Raw genomic sequence first — 22,920 nt, forward strand, 5'->3', positions numbered from 1 at the left:
CCATATGGGGCACTAGACCTGACTTTAGTCACAGCTATACCCATAGCACTCAGCAGAACACCTGGCACACAGTAGGTGTTCAATAAATATGTGAGGATGAAAGGAAGGAAGGGAGACAGGTGTGTGGGTATATTTAGTTCTCCAATGACTTCGCATTATTTCATGCATTCATTCTACAACTATTTATTGGGTGCCCACTGTATGCCACTGTTCTTGATGTTCGAAGTGTGGTATTGAACAAAACAGGCCTTGTGAAGCCACATTCTCGTTGGGGGAAACAGACGGTAACAACATAGGGAAATAGATAACGTATGAGATGATGACAAATGCTATGCAGAAAAAAACATAGGGGGTGGGGCTGTGCTTGCCAGTTTCTCTAAGGTGGTCTGGGAATGCCTTACTAGTAAGGGGACGTTTGAGCGGAGACCTCTCTTAAAACACCCCTCCCCTTGGCCTACCAGGTCCTCTGTGACCGCCCTGGCCTGGCTCTGACCTCTCCCCACCGCTCTCTGCTTCACCACTCTGCTTCAGGCACACTGGCCTTCTTGCTGTTCTTCAAACCTGCCAAGCTCGTTCCTACCTCAGAACCTTTTCGCTTTCCGTTCCTTCTGCCAGGAAACCTCTTCCTCCAGATCTCCGCGTGGCTCGCGTCCTCACTTCATTCAGGTCTCTGCTCCAGTGTCCGCTCCACAGGAAAGCACTCCCCAACCACCTGCCTTCATAGTGCACCACCCCACCCCCTCACCCTGCCTTAGTTTTCTCCTAGTGTATATTACAACATGACATTATTTTATATTTGTTTGTTCTGTCTCTCTGATATGCAAACTCCATGAAGACAGGGCCTTTGTCTTATTTATCACTGTGTCCCAACATTCACGACAGTGGTGCTTAATACATGTTTTTTGAGTCCTCATTTTGATAGTAATGATCGTACATTTTCTTTTCTAAACTACTCATTCTTGGCTAGTGTGGTGGGATGCCCCTTCTCTGTATTCCAACTGAGCAAAGTAAATAGGGCTGGTTGTGAAGGGAGTCCTGATGTGTTTGATCTGTCTCTCTTAGAATTGCTGTGTTTTCTGTGTCTGTATTTTATGATGAGCGCATTGTCGTGGTTGCGGAACAAAGACCTGATGCTTCCGAGGAAGATAGTTTCCAGTGGATGAGCCGGGTGTTGCAGGTGAGCTTTGTTGTCAAAGGCGGCAGCAACCAGTGCTTAACATTTTCTTTGGTGGACTAGTTATACTACCTTATTTTTTTTCTTGCCAATCGCTACTTAAATATTCTAGGTGCTATTAACAAAACTAGATAGTTAATACCTTTTCTCCTTGTGGACCACATAGTATTTTTCTGCTCAGGTTGCCAAAAAGAATTGAACTAACTTGCCTCAGCAAATTCTTTCACTTTTTTTTGTTCCAGAGTGTTTACAACCCATAAAAATTTTAACTGTCCATATGTGGAACACATCTTCGGCAGTAATCAATCCACTTGTCAACAGCTACAGTCTTATTACATGTTAAAAGTGGTGCATAGAGTGCAAGGGATCCAAGAAAATATAGGGTGTTGTTCTTACTTTGAAGGGGCTTTATTGTGAAGTTAGAGATCTGGGTGACATAAGCCACTAGGGAAAGAGAAAGATTTGGGTTCAGTATAAGGGATATGTTTCCAAAGGGGGCAGGCTAGAGTGATGAAAGGAGCTTACTTGTCTTCATTTGAATCCCAGCTCCACTCCCCACCACATATATGCCTTTAGGCAAGTTACTTAACCTCAGGGAGCCTATTTCCTAATCTATAAAGTGGACATAAAATTATTTATGTTACAGAGCTATTAGGAGGATTAATTGATAGTAATTAGATAATTAATTGAAGCATTTAGTACCTGCATTCAGTAAATGATGACTAAATAACATTCCCTTTTACTCTCTGTCCCCTCACTTGTCTTTACTTTTTTACTTAGTATTTATCACCATACTAGAGGCCCAGTGCACAAATTCGTGCACCAGTGGGGTCCCTCAGCCTGGCCTGTGGGATCGGGCCAAAACCGGCTCTCTGGCATCCCCCAAGGGTCCCAGATTGCGAGAGGACACAGGCCAGGCCGAGGGACCCCACCAGTGCACAATTGGGGCCAGGGAGGGACCGCAGGAGGGCTCCAGGGCGTGTCTGGCCCATCTTGCTCAGTCCCGACCAGCCAGACCCCAGCAGCAAGCTCCCTTACCAGTTGGAGCATCTGCCCCCTGGTGGTCAGTGCACATCATAGCAAGCAGTTGAGCAGCCTTAGCATATCATTAGCATATTGCGCTTTGATTGGTTGAACGGCCGCCTGGACACTATTATCCTATATTATTATATAGGATAATAAAAGCCTAATATGCTAAGTGTCCATTGGGAGTGTTCCCAACATCCATTACTGGTCTGCTTGGGCCGTTTGGATTTATTAATTGCCAGTTTAGTGGTAATGTTGTAGAAACGATGCAATCATGGGATGACTGATAAGGCTAGATGACTTTTAAGATTTCTTCCTATCCGCAGGGTCTGTGATTCTGAATTATCAGCTGGTATAGCATAGGCTATTTGTAGTGGAAAATCAGAGAAAAGGAAGAGAATCTACTGAAGATACACTAGACAGAAAAGACTGTGAAGAAGGTGGGCCTGGGATGATCTCTGAAAGGTGGCTAAGAACCAGACTTGCAAAGAGAGTATTTCTTATACTGTTCATATTTTCGAACAAATAAACTGCTTATTTCATTCACAATGAACTTTGGGGCATAGTGGTTGAATCTTGTAGTGAAATGTTTTTTCCTGTCACAGGAAACTGAAATTCCCCAAGATATTTGTTACTTTTTTGGAAAGTAACTATAGTTTTTAAATGCTATGCTAATTCAAATTCTTGTAAAAGTCATTTGGTGTCTGATTTGCACATGAAATAAAAGGGCATTATTTTTGCAGTCTCTGTAGCTTCTCAGCTTGGAGCACTTGGATTCGTAGTAGAACAGTAAGGATACCATATGTTCTGGTAGGTAGAGCCAGTGGTGTTAATTCCAGGCAGTGATGGCGAACCTATGACATGCGTGTCAGCACTGACACACGTAGCCATTTCTGATAACACACGGCCGCTGAGGCGGCCGCATGCCGAGGATGAAACATTTGCTGCTCCTGAGGATGAAACATTTGCGAAATAATGTTTTTTCCTCAAAGTGACACACTACCCGAGTTATGCTCAGTTTTTTGGCGAAGTTTGACACACCAAGCTCAAAAGGTTGCCCATCACTGATTCCAGATCTATCCTACCTAATAAAGAGGGAATATGCTAATTGACCCTCGCGCTGTCGCAAAGATGGCGGCGGCGCCCACAGCCAATAAGGAGGGAATATGCTAATTGACTGTCACGCCCTCAAATATGGCGGCACCCACAGCCAATAAGGAGGGAATGTGCTAATTGACTGCCACGCCCTCAAAGATGGCGGCACCCACAGCCACAAGATGGCGGCGCCCAATCCCCTCAGCTCCGTGCGCCTGCCTCCAGAGTCCCCCAGTCCCCTCAGCCCCCCAGCTGCCCAGGGCCAGCCCGAGGTGCAGGCAAGCCTCAGATATCAGCTGCCCTGGGCCGCCCGAGGTGCAGGCAAGCCTCAGATGTCAGCTGCCCTGGGCCGCCCGAGGCTCAGATAACCAGGGCCAGCTGATGCTTGCGCTGCCAACAGTGACAGCAGCAGAGGTGTGATGGGGGCGTCACCTTCCCCTGATAACCAGGTCGCCTCCCACCCCTGAGGGCTCCTGGACTGTGAGAGGGGGCAGGCCAGGCTGAGGGACCCCTCTCCAGTGCATGAATTTTCATGCACTAGGCCTCCAGTGTTGTAATAAAGTAAATACCTAAGGAAGGTAGTCAATAGACACCTTACCAAATGGTGTATTCAGTAGGAAATCAAGGCTATATACAGTAATACATTTGCTCACTTTCTGTAACTCTGAGATACCAGAGACTTAGGAACTCTGCCAGACTTTCCACCTTCACTTGTTGCTATTGATAAGGAGGGAAGTTGGAGGAGTATTGATTTTTAAGTTTATTCTTTTGCCCCTTTAAGTTGTTTAAAACAACCAAAACACATTAGTAGGTGGTTCACATTATCACTCAACATATTGAGGCTTGCAAGTCAGTGTTCACCTCTACCCATTTAGATAGTATCTTACCCTTCTGTTGACTTCTGCCATCACTGAACGGATTAGATAACTTCAGACATATGATATTTTAATAATCTACCAGATTCCAGAGCTAGAATAGAATGTATAGAGAAAGAAAAGTCTAGAATAGAATAATGAATTATGTTAGGGAGATGTCAAATGTAGTAAAATTAATCTCACGGAATATTTCTCTTTTTCTAGGCAATCGATAGCATTCATCAAGTGGGGGTTTATTGTCTTGCTCTGGTGCCTGCCAATACATTGCCAAAAACTCCACTAGGAGGAATTCATATATCTCAAACAAAACAGCTCTTCCTGGAAGGATCTCTACATCCGTGCAATATCCTCATGTGCCCACATACATGCGTGACCAATTTGCCAAAACCCCGGCAAAAGCAACCAGGTAATGCGCTGGCTTTGAAGATGTAATGTTAAGATTGTAAATTCAAAAAGCTGAGTTTTTCCCCACATGATTCTTTCTCTAAAATTAGACTTTACAAAAGTTAGTAACGATAATAGTTATCACCAGACTGAAAGCAGGGAGGACTGAGACCCTGCAGAACAGGCTTCTCCTGTTCTCTGTCGGCTCCCTCGCCTAAGTAATTCTTAGTAGTGTTCCTCCTTTCCCCGGGATGTGAGGTACGGAGTCAAAGACGCTCAGAATCCCATTTGGGAAGCAGAATAAAGCAAGTCCTACAGGGAGGTTTTGATAAGATAGCTAGTATTGATTGAGTGCCTACTAAAAGCCAAATATTAGCTAATTTTTATGTTTTACAATGTGATCCTAAAGCTCTGTGCCCAGCTATGAAAAGTAAAGTTCAGGAAAGTTAAGAATTGTGCCCAAAGTCAGATAGTTAGTGGTAGAGGTGAGAGTCACACTAATTGACTCTAAAATCCATGCTCTGAATTGCTCAATTACACTGCCTTTCTGTTGGGACTCTCTTACCTAGAATCATCCCTCATTCCTTTTAGCTTTAGGTGTCTGATTTGGGCCTGTGACAGCTCTTAGGGGAAAAATGTTTAATTCAGAAATTTTCTGGATTGTAAGCACAGGTAAATAGCATGTTTGGCATTTGCCATATTCCTATGACTTCAAGACGCAAATAAGAGTATATGAATTGCCATATGGAAAAGAAAAACAAAACAGTCAATTTCACCCTTTTGCCTAATTTCTAGCAGACTAGGTTATAGCGCTGAGTTAGGAGGCTAAAGGCAGGAGTAATTGATTGATGGTCAGCCATGTTAAACTGGTGGTTCAATCCAACGTGAAATCTTTAAGTTTATTGATGCTTTTTCATTTCATTGAGGAGTCAGTGAGAGGCTCCTGGTTTCCTGGATGCCTTAAAACATGAGATCCCAAAACTGGCCTTTACAGATCCTGCTGCCGCCACACACTCTCTGTGTACATCAGCACAGCAGCCTCCCACTGTGCTGGGAAGAAGGTAGCAGTGGGAAGACAGAGAAGGGAAAGGGAAGCTGGTATTTAATTATTTTCTGTAAGACCGCGTTTACTGAAAAGTAAACAGGAATGTTCACTAGCAAAATATAAGTAAGCCTCTGACTCTAGGTATTTTTATCACGATATTAAAATATTAATATGCTCTGCAATAGTTCTTACATCAGGGGTCTTGTGACTAAGATCATATATCACAGTTGCTTATCTAGATGTTATTGTCAGCTCACCAACTAACCTTATCTTAGTAACAGTGTGTGTAGATCTAAAGTATATATGACATTTATTAGTTTCTGCTAGTGGAAATAAGAGTTTAAGGAGGCTATTCTAAAGGGACAGTTAAAACCAAGAAGTTTGTTCGTTAGTAATTAAGAAATGTATAAAAAGTATACATTTATTACCTGCCTAAGTATCTGACAGATGTATAAAATACACAATCATTCTCCATCTCAAATCCTGTTAACACTGAAGTCCTACAGTCATTTGTCATGTGAGTAAAATTCTATTTAAATTGCATTTAATCTAGAATTCCTTTAACAAAACATTTGTGTCATAGTAGATGCTTAAAATGTGCTACTTAGACATATAGGAGCTGCTTCAAAACATTGCTTTTGCTAGCCAGATTTCACCTAATTTTATTAAATGATAAATCCTATTTCAAAAGTTTGTTCCTAAGCCCACATGGGCATAACATCCACCTGTCTGCTGGAAGAAAGCATTAGGTTTGACTCTGTTTTTTGCTGTCTGTTGTGATTACCTGCTAAGATCTAAGTGGGATGTATATGGGTCAGACCAAAGCAGTTTGGAAATCATGGGATAGATGAGGTGGAGATGATGTGGGGATCGCATGACAGGTTGGGGTTTAAGAAGAATACAGAAAGTTGAGATGGGTAGGAATGAGGTTTTTTTTAAAAAAGAAAAAGAGAGGGAAAGGAAGGTGGAAAAAGTGTTAAGGCAGTCCAGGAGAATCTCATTGAGATACCTGTTGGAGCTATTGTCTAAAGAATGGGAATGTGTTAGGACTGATACTGGCTGCAAGTTTCAGAAAAACATAACAGCAACTTAAACAGGAGACAAGTTTATCTCTTTCTAAGGTAAAGGAAAGGCAGAGCTAGGCAGTGCAGGACTAGGATGGCAGCTCCTCAGTCGTTACGGTTCCAGTTTCCCACCTTTCTGCTCTGTTATTACATCAGTCAACTATTACTACCGCTGTGCTGCATACCAAATAACCCTACGCTCAGTGGCTGAAAGTAAGAAGCATTTGTTGTTCACTCATGGGATGTGGATCTGTGGGCTGGGATCAGCTGGGTTGGCCTTGGCTCCAGGCTGTAAGTTGGGTTAGAATCATTCCGTGTGTCTCCTCATCATGGACCAGCAACTACCTGGGCCATATTTTTGTCAAAGCAAATGGCAAAAGCAAGAAGGCAAGCCAAATCACACAAGCATATTTAAAACTTCTGTTTATGTCCTGTCTTCTAACATTTCATTGTCCCAAACAAGTCAGACCAACCCAGAGTCAGTGGAACAGAGAGGTAGGCTCCTCCCATGGAGTCACAGCAAGGACAGGAAGGACTGAAAGAAAATAACACAGTCTGCACAGCCATCCGTAGGCCTCCTGACCTCCAGCCATCCTTCCTGCATTCTAGCCAGCAGGCGGGAGAAAAAGGCAAAGAAGGGAATGCCCGCCCCCTTTAGGCATATTTTCTAGAAATTGCATATGTATATCATTTCTTCTTATATATTATTATACAGTACTAAATAATATAGTCTTTATTGCAGGTGACAAACTGGCAGTTCTGTTTTTAAGGCAAAGGAGGAGACTAGACATTGGGGTTGATGACTAGTGGTCTTTGCCACAGGAAATGTACAGAGTGTTGTGGGCAAAATAAGGCATATTTACAGCTATAGCAAAATGTCAGCAATTAGCCTCCTAGATGTTCCTGCTTTCAGTTATTTTTTACTTTCTGTGGCTCAAGAAATGTACATAGTAGGATCTGAAGAAATTGCTGCCAAATTATTTTTGTTTTAAGTTAACTCTGAAAAATTTACTTTTTAAAAACATCACACTTTTATTATATTACATGTGAATACAGGATTGGGCAGCTAACACAGTCAAATTTGCAGAGCCCTGCCTATATACAAACCTCTCCAACATGATATATCGGTAATTTATGTAGTGTCTTAGGAAGGAATTTTGCATATTATACTTAAAATTGCAGTAAGGCACTTTTGTAAACAAAAGTGTTCACTCCATGGACGCAGACTGGGGTGGTGAGGGCCTGGGGCGGGGGGAGGGGAGCTGGAGGGGATCAATGGGGGAAACGGGCCTATGTAATACTTTCAACAATAAAGATTTAAAAGAAAAAATGTTCAGCACTCAGAGTGTTGAAGTACTTTACACTTTCAATTTTTATTCTATTTAAAATTTTAAATGTTTTATTTGAAATAATTTCACACAGAAATTGCCAAATAGTGCAAAGAATTCTCTGTATCCTTTACCCAGCTTCCCCAAATATTTTACAGTGATTCTATGATTTAAGTGATTTCTTCCCCCAAATACTTCAATATATTCAAGAGCAACACATTTTGGCAATAAAAGATATTTAATATTAATCTAAGCATAGCATCACCATTAATCAAAACTCAGCTGACGATACGTTTTGTTATCTTTTAGCCATTTTCTTAGTTTGATTCAGTAGAGTCTTAATCTTTAAGTGACTGACCCACCAAGAAAGGCATAAAGAACACTAGCACTTTTTTCTTAAAAGCGGGGGTGGGGAGAGGGAGAGTTCTCCCTTTTCATTTGTTAATTTTTAAATTTTTTAAATTGATTTTTAGAGAGAGAGGAAGGGAGAGTAATAGATAGATAGAAACATTGGTGAGAGAGAAGCATAATAGATCGATGGCTACCTTCTACATGCCCCTTATGGGGATCAAGCTTGCAACCCGGAGGAGAAACCAAGATGGCGGCATAGGTAAACACCTGAACTTGCTGCCGCGCACAACCACAGCAAAACTACAACTAAAAGACAAAACAGACATCATCCAGAACCACAGGAAGGCTGGCTGAGTGGAAATTCTACAAATAGAAGGAAAGAGAAAAGCACACAGACTCAGAGGAGCTGTGGAAGTAAAGTGCAGAGGTACAGAGGTGCGCGCACAGAGAGGGCTGGCAACTGAGTACACAGCTGGCTTTTTCAATCCACAGGGAGACACAAGCTCCTGACTGCTCTGAACTCCAGTTCCAGGCGAGACTTGGGGACCCAGACTCATATGGGGAGAAATTGGACTGTCTGGCAGCAGGCAGAACTCGAGGGCGGCTTTCTCTCAGAGGTGTTTGCAGCAACTACCAAGGGACACTGAGACCCGGGGACCTCTTAGGGCAGGGCTGACGGGAAGCCATTGCTGTTTGCTCTGCCCTGAGACCCTGCCCCTCCAAGATGTGCTCAGAGGCTTTTGCATATGAATGGCCTGGTCCTTTGAAATATAAACTTACCTAACAAACTGCAGCTGAGTCAGAGAAACCCAGAGCATCCAAGGCCCCACAGCAGCTTGCATTCCTTCACAGCTGGGCCTCATCTGGGCACCTCCAAACCCCAAACAAAGAAGAGGAATCTGCAGATCTCTCCGTAGCTCCTGCTGGGTGGCCTCAGGCAGAGGCTAAATTAGCACCTTCTTGGAGATCCAAGAGCCAGTGTACCCAGTGGTCAGAATGGGACCATCCAGATTACAACTCCTCAGATCCATAAGGGACACACTCAGGGGGCAGACTCAGTAAGCACCAAAGTCCCACTGAAGCAAGTCTTGCCCCATAAGGGTGTCTCCAGCACAGAAGTTCTCCCATCGTAGACACAGCTGATCCTCACAACCAATTGGCCTGGAGGTCAGTTCCTTCCAGTGATACCAACAACAATCAAGGCTTAACTTCAACAAGACTGTGCACACAGCCCACAAAGAAGTGCACCAAGAGTGTCCACCTCAGGTAACTGGGGAGGCTGAGCCACTGGGCCCTATAGGACACCTAGCACACCAAGCCACTCTATCAACTCAGGGAAGCAGCCAAAATGCGGAGACAAATAAACAGGTCACAAATGAAAGAAATGGAGGAAAGCAAACTACTGGATATAGAGTTCAAAACCACGGTTATAAGGTTTTTCAAGAATTTTCTAGAAAAGGCCGATAAATTTAGTGAGACCCTCAAGGATATGAAAAAGGACCAACTAGAAATTAAGCATACACTGACTGAAATTTAAAATAATATACAGAGATTCAACAGCAGACTAGAGGATCTCAAGGATCAAGTCAAAGATTTGAAATACAAAGAAGCAAAAAACACGCAACCGGAAAAGCAAAAAGAATCCAAAAATATGAAGATAGTGTAAGGAGCCTCTGGGACAACTTCAAGCGTACCAACATCCGAATTATGGGGGTGCCAGAAGAAGAAAGAGAGCAAGATACTGAAAATCTATTTGAAGAAATAGTGACAGAAAACTTCCCCCACCTGGTGAAAGATAGATTTACAAGTCCAGGAAGCGCAGAGAACCCCAAACAAAAGGAATCCAAAGAGGACCACACCAAGACACATCATAATTAAAATGCCAAGAGCAAAAGACAAAGAGAGAATCTTAAAAGCAGCAAGAGAAAAACAGTTAGTTACCTACAAGGGAGCACCCATACAATTGTCAGCTGATTTCTTAACAGAAACTATGCAGGCCAGTCGGGAATGGCAAGAAATGTTCAAAGTGATGAATAGCAAGAACCTACAACCAAGATTACTCTACCCAGCAAAGCTATCATTCAGAATTGAAGGGCAGATAAAGAGCTTCACAGATAAGAAAAGCTAAAGGAGTTCATCACCGCCAAACCAGTATTATATGAAATGCTGAAAGGTATTCTTTAAGAAGAGGAAGATGAAGAAAAAGGTAAAGATAAAAATTATGAACAACAAATACATATCTGTCAACAAGTGAATCTAAAATTCAGGTGAATAAAAAATCTGATGAACAGAATAATCTGGTGAATATAATAGAATCAGGGACATAGAAAGGGAGTGGAGTGACAATCCTCGAGGGGAAAGGGGTGTGGGGGGTGCGGGAAGAGACTGGACAAAAATCGTACACCTATGGATGAGGACAGTGGGGGGGGGCAGGTAAGGGCATGGGGTGGGGTGGGAACCAGGTGGAGGGGAGCTATGGTGAAGGAAAAAGAGGAACAACTGTAATAATCTGCAGTCAAATGCTCTACCACTGAGCTCTACCCCCGCCTTGTTGTAATAATCTGAACAATAAAGATTAAAAAAAAGCTTGCAACCCGATCATGTGCCCTGACTGAAAATGGAACTGGTGATCTCTTGGTTCATGGGTTGACACTTAACCTCTGAGCCACACCTGCCGGGCTCCCTTTTTATTTTGAAGTGTCAAACCTATGGATAAGTTGAAAGAATAGTGTAATGGTCACCTAACTACCATTTTCTAGATTAACCAATTGTTACCATTTTTTTTAGTGAACTCTTTGAAAGTAGATCGCAGAAATCATGGCCCTTCACCCCTAAGTATTTCAGCAATCGATCTCCAAAGAACAAAAACATTCTCCCAAAATTTTCCTAATCAATCATTATCCTATTAAGAAATTTAACCTTAATATAATGCTTTCATCTAATAGTACACAGTACATATTCAGATTTCTCCACTTGTTTGTAATAGCTGATTTCTTTTTTTTATATATATACATATATTTTATTGATTTTTTACAGAGAGGAAGGGAGAGGGATAGAGAGCTAGAAACATCAATGAGAGAGAAACACCGATCAGCTGCATCCTGCACACCCCCCACTGGGTATGTGCCCGCAACCAAGGCACACGCCCCCAACTGGAATCGAACCTGGGACCCTTGAGTCCACAGGCCGACGCTCTATCCACTGAGCCAAACCGGTCAGGGCAATAGCTGATTTCTTTAAGATCCAGTATCCTGTGATGGTCACGAATTGCATTTGGGTGACGTGTTCTTTAATTTGGAAGTTCCCAACCATATTTTCTCTTTAAGACGTGTATGTTTTTGAGGAGTCCAGGCTAGCTGTCTTATAGAATATCCTATAATCTAGTTGTCATTCACTTTTAATAAAGCACTTCTGATATTCCTGATGAACTAACTCAATCTCAGTTCTCGTAGAAAGCAGATTTCTTTCCAGACCAGATAGTCATTACTGATAAACTCACTTTTAGGGTTGTGTTGTGATTGGAGCATTTGCAACCAACTGTCACCTCCTCCCAGTAAAAACTTCCCTATACCCACCTGCCCTCCTTCATCCCCCCAACTCCCCAATTCCTGTGGGCCTGTTTTGTTTTGTATTTATTTGCGTATGTGCTTATTAGTTGCCTTTCACCACTAGAATTCAGGCTATTAGACTTGTTTGCTCCTGTGTTCCCAGTGCCTAGGAGAATGCTCAATTATTTGAACCAGTTTTGGTCAGTCTAAAAATATATTGGGGTATGTAACTTGAATTACCATCTCCATGGTTGAATTTTGCCTTTACTTATAGGTGTAGGCCCTGCTTCTGTGATGGTTGGGAATCTGGTTGCTGGAAAACGCATAGCACAAGCTGCAGGAAGGGATCTCGGGCAAATTGAAGAGAATGATTTAGTGAGGAAGGTAAGTTTCCAGAAGTGCTGATTTTTACAAACAAGTCAAGGACAAAACTTAAACTTCAGGTAGCAGATGGAAGGTGTGCTATCCAACTTGTTTAAAGTTGCTGAACCTGATTCTTTTTTTCTGCTTTGTGACTTTAGCACCAATTTCTGGCAGAGATATTACAGTGGCGAGCCCAAGCAACCCCTGACCATGTACTCTTCATGCTGTTAAATGCAAAGGTATGAAAACTTCATTTGTTTTTCAAATCAGGTGAATGTTGTGGGAGGACCTTAGGCACCTTTGATCTCTTTCATCAGAAAATATCTGTTGCCAACTCTGAGGAAAGAGTTACTGCTTTCTCCTTGTTTTGACATATGAGGATAAGTTGTGCAATCATTCAAGGTTGAAATGAGACCCCCCCCTGCAGTGTTATTTAATACTGTCTTTTCTTGTGATACAATCAAGTCATCTTTTTTCAGTTCTGTGAGGAATGGTGGGGCCAACAATGCAATTACATATCTGTACAGATACATGGAATGCATTATGACACGTAACATTTTACCCAGTTTGACTTTTAATTCTTTGATTTCTGCCAGGAAGAAAGTGACAATAGATCAACATTTTAAAAACAGTTATTTTTGGTACCTACTTAAGTAATTTATTGCTGACAGATAAAAAGCAAATTGAAAATTATTTGAATACATTTAACTACTGCTTTCTAATGATGGTTCACCAGAATATTATATTCAGAGAGGAAGGGAGAGGGAAAGATCGATTGATTACCTCCTGCACGCCCCCTACTGGGGATCAAGCCCGAAACCCCGGGCTTATGCCCTGACCAGGAGTCAAACTGGTGACCTCTTTGTGCATAGGATAATGCTCAGTCCACTGAGCCACACCAGCTGGATAGAGCCCACATTCTTCACTTCAACAGCCTCTGGAAGATAGTATGATATGCCTTTTTAAAATAATTATTCGTTTATGTGTATATTTATTAATCCTCACCTGAAGATATGTATGTTTTTAAACAGGTAATATTAATATTTATTTAACCAAATATCTCCCAAATATTATCAACTCAACATGTAATCAATATTAAAATTATTAATTATAAATTTAACATGTATATGTGAAATCTTCTAAATCTATGTGTATTTTTAAACTTAGAGTACTTTTTAAATCAAATGCTAAATTTGCACCAGAAATATTTGGTCGATATTTATATATCCTACAATTGGTAGTTGAAAAGGTAGATTCATGCCCAAGTTATTCCAAACATGGAAGTGTTTCAATAACTGAGTCAAGTTTCACCGAGAATATGTTTTTATTGGTTTGAGAGAGAGAGAGGAAGGGAGAGAGAGAGAAACATCAATCGGTTGCTTCCCATACACAGCCCAACTGGGGATTAGCCTGCAACTTGGGTATGTGCCCTGACTGGGATTGAACCCACACCCTTCTATGCATAGGGCGACACTCCCACCAACCGGGCCACACCAGCCAGGGTAGATATGATACCTTTTTTTAAATGTTTCTTGTGAATTTATATATAATATATAGTCTTTTAAAAAGAAAAAGAAAAACACCAGGAAAATACATACTGAAATGTAGTGGTTACATCTTGTATTTATCTGTGTTTTCCAAATTTTCTATATGGAACATGTCCCTATTTTATATTACTAAAATTTTTTAAAAAGTATTTTTAAAAGAAACTACTCAAACTTGTTTTCATCATGAGATTTTTTTGAGATATACAGTTACAGTAACTAAGACCATGTGGTATTGGCATGACAAAGAGCAACTTGGCATTATCCACTAAAATTGAAGATGGGCATACCCAGTGACCCAGCATTTCCATTTCTAGGTCTGTACCTGACCAGAACGTAAATGTTTATGCACTAGGATATTGTAGAAGGATGAGTGTTTGTTAATAGTAGAATGGATGAATAAATTGCGTGTTCACACAATTAAATATACACCAACAAAAATGAATAGACTACACCTAGGCACTGTAGCATAGATGACTCTTAAGATAATGTTGAGAGAAAGAAGCAAAGCACAAAAGTATATACAGTACAATTTCATTTATATAAAATTCAAAATTTCATGAGTGGTAAAAAAGGGGGTGGGGCGACTAGAAGGGTCAATGGGGGGGAAGTGGGATGTGTAATACTTTCAACAATAAAGATTTAAATTTTTTTTTTTTTTAAGGCAAGATGTAGTTACCTATGAAGGGAAGAGAAGGCTGGCCTGGGGGGCTCATGGCAGTGCATTTGAGTTGTTGGCAGTGGTCTTTTTCATGTCACACTAGTTTTTACACAGATGCTTGCTTTACATTTTATTTTATTTTTTAATATATATTTTTATTCATTTCAGAGTAGAAGAGAGAGGAAGAGAGAGATAGAAACATCAATGATGAGAATGAATTATTGATTGGCTGCCTCCTGCATGCCCCACACTGGGGGTGTCAAGCCCTGACATGTGCTCTGACTGGGAGTCAAACCGTGACCTCCTGGTTCATAAGTCAACACTCAACTACTGAGCCACGGCAGCTGGGCTGCTTTATATTTTATGCACTTTCACATTTGTGGGAAGTTTTTACAAGGGAAAGGAGGTTTAAAAAGCCCAGCCTAGTAAAACTTGAATGTTTAATAATAAAAGCATAATATGCAAATCGACTGAATAACCGAACAGCAGAACAACCTTCTGGATAACCACACTATGACACGCACTGGCACCAGGCCAGCCAAGGCAGGTGTGATGCGATTGGTTAGGGGACCCCGCCATCGCCCCATGATTGCCCCGCAGAGGGAGGCCCAGGCCAGCCAAGCAGTCGCACCCCACACCTGTTACCCACAGAGGGAGGCGACCAGTGGCGGGGGAGGGAGCGGCAGTGCCACACAGATGGCAAGCAGTGGAGCGGCAGGGGCTGGGCCAGCTGCCGGCAGCTGGGGGAAGGAAAGCCCCGATAGGCTCTGATTGCTGGCCAGACCTAGGGACTACCTGAGGGGTCCCAGATTGTGAGAGGGTGCAGGCCGGACTGAGGAAACAGCCCCCCCGCTCCCCCCACCCGTCATCGTCCACAAACACCCCCTCTGCACAAATTTTGTGCACCAGGCCTCTAGGATAATAAGGATATTTATGAAGACCCACAGGTGAAATTATTCTCAGGATCAGTAATAGTTGGCCATCTTCAAATCTGCTAATCTTTATTATTAGCTAGTAACACTGAATGTTACTGTTTTACTTACATCTTGGCTGTTAGAAACTCAGTCAAATATGTGCTTAATGCCCAGCAAATGCACATGACCACATGGTCAGCATTTATTGTCCTGCCCTCATCCTACTTAGCAGTCCCTTTATTTTCCCTTTACTCTTATTTCCTCACTTAAATGAAAACAATCCCTGTGTATTTCTAAAGCTATTTTAAGCAAGAAAGACTATAAGTACATATGTTTGATTTAAGTTAATGTAGATATTCCCTAAGTACCTTTGGACATTGAAAAAGAATGTCCTTTGGCACCAGAGGGATTTTCACTGGAATTGATAAATAGCTAAAAATAATCTACCATGGCACAAGTCTTTTAGGTATAATGTCAAATTGGCTATACTTGTTGCTGTTTTATTTTCTTAATGATCCATATTTCCTCCTGTTTAAAGGGCACGACTGTGTGCACAGCCAGCTGCCTCCAGCTTCACAAGCGAGCAGAGAGGATTGCGTCAGTTCTTGGTGATAAGGGGCATCTAAATGCAGGCGACAATGTGGTGTTGCTCTATCCACCTGGTGAGTGTTGAGTTGGTAGACTGCACCTAAGATCCATTATTAGACTACAAACTAAGAGGACAGGAACTCAGGGCCACCACGCATGACCATGTAGGCTGTGCACCTCCCGACTTCCGAAATACCTTGCACACGGGCTAAGATGTGAGTTAGTGGAGTTATGCAGCATGACGGCTCTTCTGGGACTGCATCTTTTGTGTTTACTCTTGTATTTTCATTCTCTAGCACAGTGCCTGGCACTGGTAAATAATGAATGAATGAATGAATGAATGAAGACTTCTTGACTTTTGAGATACTTTGTAATAATGTTGAGAAATGGGATCATTTGACCTGGTTTCCAAAAGAAAGTTGTCCATGAACTCTTTTGACTTTAAGTTGTTCATATCATAATTGACGTGTAGTATTCCTCTTTTATTGCTGTTTTCATCTTCCATGCTCTAATTTAATTCAACAACCTTCTCCTCACAGTAAGAGGGACTCTGAATTATTTGATGACAGTTTGATGTAAATATTCAAAATTTTAGGTGAAATATTTGAGTTGTCTCTTTCTTTATTCTTCTTTCACAGAACCCACTCATATATCCAGCCTTCTTTGGTCTTTCATATCCCTTATTTCATTTTGCTCTGTGATTACTATGCTATTTTATTTACATTGATAGTAAGATTTCTTAGAAGGTCAGCTGGTAAAGGAATCCTTCCTATGATGTTCCTGTCTTACTGTCTTCCATCACCAGTTTATTATGACATGGTGATGGAGCAGAACACTTTCTGAGGAGGCCACCCGCTAAGTCCTAATAATGCAGAGTCTTCTTCATATTACCTCCCTAAAACTTGTACCCACTGATGGAGCCATTTGTTAGAAATTAAATTGCTCTTCACCCGGGGTGGCCTTCTACAGATTTAGAGAAAATTCATGTGATCCTCATCTCTCCTTTTCCTATTCTTTTATTTACCAAGTTCAACATCCCTAATTTCTACAGTTAATTCTCCTAAGTGACATCAAGTAATGAAACCAAAACACCTTCTTTTGGGGTATCTTTCAAGAGTTTTCTTTAGCCCTAACTGGTTTGGCTCAGTGGATAGAGCGTCGGCCTGCGGACTGAAAGTTCCCAGGTTCAAGTCCAGTCAAGGGCATGTACCTTGGTTGTGGGCACATCCCCAGTAGGAGGTGTGCAGGAGGCAGCTGGTCAATGTTTCTCTCGCATCGATGTTTCTAACTCTCTATCCCTCTCCCTGCCTCTCTGTAAAAAATCAATAAAATATATATTTTTTAAAAGTTTTCTTTACTTCTGACTTCCTTTCTTCTTATTGATTCTTGTCTTCTCTCTCTCTCTTTTTTAAGTTGTTTTATGTGCTTTCTCCTTTCCCTTCTATTCCTTCTCAGTTTTAAAAATTTCTTCGGCTAGTGTCTCTGTTAAGTTACGGTCTGAATAACCCATTTGACACATGATTTAATAAACTAGTTTGGGAAGGCGTGCCTTTTAGGTTCACAGTGATGCTAGGCAGCTAAGAAACTGACTGTCTTGCAGGCATCGAGTTAATTGCTGCATTCTATGGCTGCCTGTATGCGGGGTGCATTCCTGTGACTGTCCGGCCTCCTCATGCTCAGAACCTTACCGCCACATTGCCCACAGTCCGCATGATTGTTGATGTAAGTACCAAGTATACCTTGTCCTCATCTCATAAATCCAGATTTAGACAACTAAGGATTCTTACTAATTCTCCAGTTCTATTGAGTCAGAAAGTCAAATCTTTCTCCTAAAAACAGCTTGTTTTTTCTTAATCTGACCAAATTGACCAGTGTTATTCAGTGGAAGAGTATGGGAAAGTGGTTATTGGTGATATACAGAATTATGTGCATTTATCATGAACATTAAAGAGGCAAAGCTATCATAGTAACTAACTCTCCATAAAACTTGTTTTTACCCTTTTTATTTTTTATTTTTATTGATTGATTGATTTGAGGGAGAGAGAGAGGAACATCAGTTTGTTGTTCTACTTATTTATGCATTCATTGGTTGATCCCTTCTTTTAAAAAAATGTTCTGTTTAGTGTGTTTTTTCTAAACAATAACCAAGGTAATTTTATTTGCCAAACTGAATTCTCCTCAGTGTTAGATCACTTTTATTTTGGTTAATTTTATAAACTCAGTATGTATCTATTCAGCATAGTATTAAAAAAGTGTCCAGAGCTTGCTCTGGAAGTGACAGAAGCTTCTGAAGAATATGAGAATTGAAGAAAATAAGATGAATCTTTATTGCATCATGTCCTAATGTACTTTAAAGCAAAGAGTTACAAAATTCCAATTTATGTAACATTTGTTTCTTTAAGAACTACTGCTCTGTCAGCAGTTGGAGCCTGCAGCATAAAAACTGTGTTCACCACAGATGATTTTATTACAAAGTGCAATTCAACAAAATGCCCTTGTCATATTCTGCAAGGTAGGCCAGAGCAGGGGGAAGGAAGCTTCCTCCCATTGACACCGTTTATGGGGAGGTCAGTCATTTTGTGCTTCTCTGTGTGGGTGAGCAGCAGTTTCTGTGAGCACAGAGTCCCTCAAATTCAGCATATGTTCTAGGTCTAGTTAATTTTACCAACCACTCAACCAAACTGTCACAGACACCAGCTCCTTCCCTGAGTACTACAAAATCCATGTTTTTATTTTATTTTGGTCTTCATGAAACCAAAAGATTGCGGGATCCATACTGAGATTATAACTATGGAATACCCCCTGAGAATCACTACTGTAAACAAAACTTATATACTTACCTGGCAGGGGAGACACCACGATCACAAAGGTGGTTTTCCCAGGGCGAGGCTTATCTGTTGCACTGCAGATGTGCGATTTCCCCACCTGTGGGAAACTCGACTGCATAATTTGTGGTAGTGGGTATTTAAAAAAAAAAAAAACACACAGAACTGGTGTCGTGAACAAGTCCATCATTCTGAGGCAGTTAAGAGTTACACATTAGCCGAAACCGGTTTGGCTCAGTGGATAGAGCGTCAGCCTGCGGACTGAAAGGTCCCAGGTTCGATTCCGGTCAAGGGCATGTATCTTGGTTGCGGGCACATCCCCGGTAGGGGGTGTGCAAGAGGCAGCTGATCGATGATTCTCTCTCATCGATGTTTCTAACTCTCTATCCCTCTCTCTTCCTCTCTGTAAAAAATCAATAAAATATATTTTAAAAAAAAGAGAGAGTTACACATCACCAGAGGACAGATGTAAGGGGAAGCACTGACCTGTGTGTGTGTTTTTAAAAAACTGCTGTGCCCTGTATAGTGTGGTGTGCGAGTTGCTCTTAGCAGCAGCCAGAGTCTCTGGTGCTACATGTGGGCTAAGCCTCCTGGTGCTTATTTCTGTTCATTTGTTTTCTAGGTCAGCAAAGCTGCCTGCATTCTCACCACGCAGATGCTAATGAGGTTACTGAAGTCCCGAGAGGCAGCTGCATCTGTGGATGTGAAAACCTGGCCAACCATCATTGACACAGGTGAAGGGGAGATTTCTCCGGAGTTGAAGGAACAAGAGCATTTACTCCCTGAAAGTTCCTAGATTCTTATGCCAAAGATGTTTACGTAGCTCTTACATCACAACACGTTTCCTCTGATAAGACAGAGGCAAAACTTAATACCCAGTTAGCTTACCTTACCAAAAGTCTGGATAATGCAACAGCCAGACCCAGAGACGCAGATCACAACATGCTAAGGCCCCTCAAGACAGTATGTTGCTGTTACTCTTGGCATCATCAAATGTTGGTTAGGTTTTTATGCTAGATATGACCATGTACATGTAAAACACTGAGATCTGATACAGTCTGGATTTAGATGTGATATAGTAGAAACAGCATTGGACTAGGAGTCAGAAGACCTGGTTGTAGTTCAAGCTTCAGTATTCAGTATTATCTATACTAATCAAAGGGTAATATGCTAATTAGACCAGACATCTTCCAGACATCTTCCAGATGTCCTTCCAGACAAAGCCAAAGTGGCAGGGGCCGAGGCAGGGGCAGTTAGGGGCGATCAGGCCGGCAGGGGGGAGCAGTTAGGGCACGATCAGGCCAGCAGGGGAGGGCAGTTAGGGGGCGATCAGGCCGGCAGGCAGAGGTGGTCAGAGGTGATCAGGTCAGCAGGTAGAGGTGGTTAGGGACGATCAGGCAGGCAGGCAAGCGGTTAGGAGCCAGCAGTCCCAAATTGTGAGAGGGACATCCCCCAAGGGGTCCTGGATTGGAGAGGGTGCAGGCTGGGCTGAGGGTCGTGTTCCACACCCACCCCCTCCCCCACCCATCCCCCATGCTCAAATTTTGTGCACCAGGCCTCTAGTCCTACCTAATAAAAGAGTGATGTGCTAATTGACCGTACCTTCGCTATGCCCACAGCCAGTCAGGGCGCTATGCAAATTAACCCAGCAAAGATGGTGGCCCCCACACGCTGCCCCGCCCCCAATCGCGCAAGTCCCGCTGCCTGCGCCTCCTGCCACCCCATCGGCTGCCGCTGAGGGGGGACCAATTGGCCGGCAGGAGGCATGGCAGTGGGACTCAGGGCGGCCGATCGGGCCGGCGGGAGGCACGGGCAGCGGGACTCAGGGCGGCCGATCGGGCTGGCGGGAGGCCAGAGCCAAGGCCTGGGTCCCTGGTGCCAGAGGAAAACTGGTGCCAGCAGCCAGGTGAAGGAAGTTCTATTGCACAAATCTTCATGCAACGGACCTCTAGTCCTATATAATAAAAGGCTAATATGCAAATCGACCGAACAGTGAAACGACCAATCGCTATGTTGCACACTGACCATCAGGGGGCAGACGCTTAATGCAGGAGCTTCCCCCTGGGGTCATTGCGCTCCCACAAGGGGAGCACTGCTCAACCAGAAGCTGGGCTCACGGCTGGCAAGCACAGTGACAGTGGCCAATGCCTCTCCTGACTCTGTGGCAGCACTAACGATGTCTGCTGATGGGAGCGGGCCTAAGTTGTCAGTCAGACATCTCCCGAGGGCTCCCGGACTGTGAGAGGGCGCAGGCCAGGCTGAGGGACACCCTCCCCCCCTCCCCGAGTGCACGAATTTTGTGAACCGGGCCTCTAGTTCTCTATATAATCTTGTCTGAGATTACCCTTTTCTAAAATACTACCTGCCCTTACCTGATTCACATACTTAGTGAGAATATCGAATGCAATATTATATGAAAGTTCTTTGAAAATCATAAATTTGAGACAAAGGAAAGATGGCGGCGGAGGTGAACGGCTGATCTGTTGCCTCGCATGGCATTTTCGGATATACAACTAAAAGATGGACTGGTGAGCGCGGCGACTCCTGCTCGCGTCTCCCCAAGCCGGGCGGCGGCTCCTCTCAATCAGCACCGCAGCCGGGGCCATGAGCTCGTGGGCGCCGCGGCAGCTGCTGTGGCGGCGGCCGCGGACTCGGCGCAGCGGCTCTCGGTGAAGGAAGAGACCATCTTTCTGCAGGACGGGCCCATCCGCGTCACCGACCTGGCCCAGCTCCCCACTGAGATCCTCGGGGCCCCGGAGACCGCCAACACCGACTTAGAGGATTCTTAGGACTTCCTGTCTTACACTCAAGTCCTCTAGCCATTTTGAGAGAGGAGAACCAAGAAGGCAGCAAAGTTAAACAAAGGACCTTCGCCGCGCACAACAATTTCAAAGTTAAACAAAGGAACTTCGCCGCGCACAGAGCATCTGCCACCCAGAACCACAGGAGAGCTGGCTGAATGGTGGATTTACAGCTAAGAGAGAAGAGGAAAGAGCGAATTCTGGAGGAGCTGAGCCCCAGCAACCACCAATTTGCTTTCTGACTCTACCTATTCTGGATACTCCATAGAAATAGAGTCACACACACCAACAACAATCAAGACTTAACTATACAAACAAGGACCAAGATGGAGGCATAGGGCAGAAGCCTGATTGCTGCCTACCACAACAATTTTGAGACTACGACGGGAGAGCAGAGCAGACCATCCAGAACCACCGGAGGGCTGACTGAGCAGATGCTCTACAACTAGAATAAAAGAGAGGGGTACGCGGGATGAAGCTGATGCCGGTGACCCAAAGACCACACTTTAAAAACTACGGCTCAGGCGACACAATGGCGGCCTGGATCGTGCTCGGTGCAGTTCCCCCAGCGGTCTCCGGCTGAGGGGAAGGCTTCACTCGCTGCCGAGCACGGACAGACGAGCCCCTGGGAAACATGGGGTGGTAGACTACGCGCTTGCTGACCTCCGAGTCCTTCAAGAATCTCAACGCCCCGGAAGCGGCCAGGTGCGCACGCTCGGCGACCGGCCACCGCTGCAGACCCAAGGGCCGACGCAGCCACCCCGGACCAGCCCGCCGCCGCGCACCGGGCACACCGGAGCTTCGTCGAGCCCACCACCCAACGAGTTCTGCGGTGGCTGCCCTGGAACTCTGAGAAAATGGCCGAAGGAATTGCTGAGAGGGAATTGACCAACAGGAATTGGGATCAAGAAGACGAAACCCCGCTGGGTCCCAGATCCGGGTGAAGCCGCGCGCCCCTGGGTCCGGGTGAGGCTGGGAACTGGGTCAGGGTGAGGCTGGGCCCCGGGTCCGGGTGAGGCCATGCGCCCCTGGGTCCGGGTGAGGCTGAATCCTGGGTCTGGGCGAGGCCGTGTGCCCCTGGATCCGGGTGAGGCTGGGTCCTGGGTCCGAGTGAGGCCGTGGGCCCCTGGATCCGGGCGAGCCTGGGTCCCGGGTCTGGGTGAGACCGTGGGCCACTGGATCCGGGTGAGGCCACGCGACCCTGGGTCCGGGTGAGGCCACGTGCCCCTGGGTCCGGGGGAAGCTAGACCCCGGTTCCGGGTGAGGCCGTGGGCCCCTGGATCTGGGTGAGCCTGGCCCCGGGTCCGGGTGAGGCCGTGGGCCCCTGGATCCGG

At 44.0% G+C, this 22,920-nt stretch overlaps 1 protein-coding gene across 2 annotated transcripts in view; it reads left to right on the forward strand.

Moving 5' to 3' along the window:
* DIP2B (disco interacting protein 2 homolog B) overlaps positions 1-22,920 on the forward strand; it is a 238,866-nt gene that overhangs the window by 193,467 nt on the left and 22,479 nt on the right. For both annotated transcript variants that reach the window (XM_079774332.1, XM_079774331.1), the window contains exons 22-28: positions 1,063-1,177; positions 4,375-4,576; positions 12,165-12,274; positions 12,412-12,492; positions 15,911-16,034; positions 17,561-17,682; positions 19,408-19,519. In XM_079774332.1, the coding sequence (XP_079630458.1) occupies positions 1,063-1,177; positions 4,375-4,576; positions 12,165-12,274; positions 12,412-12,492; positions 15,911-16,034; positions 17,561-17,682; positions 19,408-19,519 (866 nt within the window). The remainder of the gene's footprint in view (positions 1-1,062; positions 1,178-4,374; positions 4,577-12,164; positions 12,275-12,411; positions 12,493-15,910; positions 16,035-17,560; positions 17,683-19,407; positions 19,520-22,920) is intronic.

Source organism: Cnephaeus nilssonii (genome assembly GCF_951640355.1).
Source record: "Cnephaeus nilssonii genome assembly, chromosome: 6".
Taxonomy (NCBI): domain Eukaryota; kingdom Metazoa; phylum Chordata; class Mammalia; order Chiroptera; family Vespertilionidae; genus Cnephaeus; species Cnephaeus nilssonii.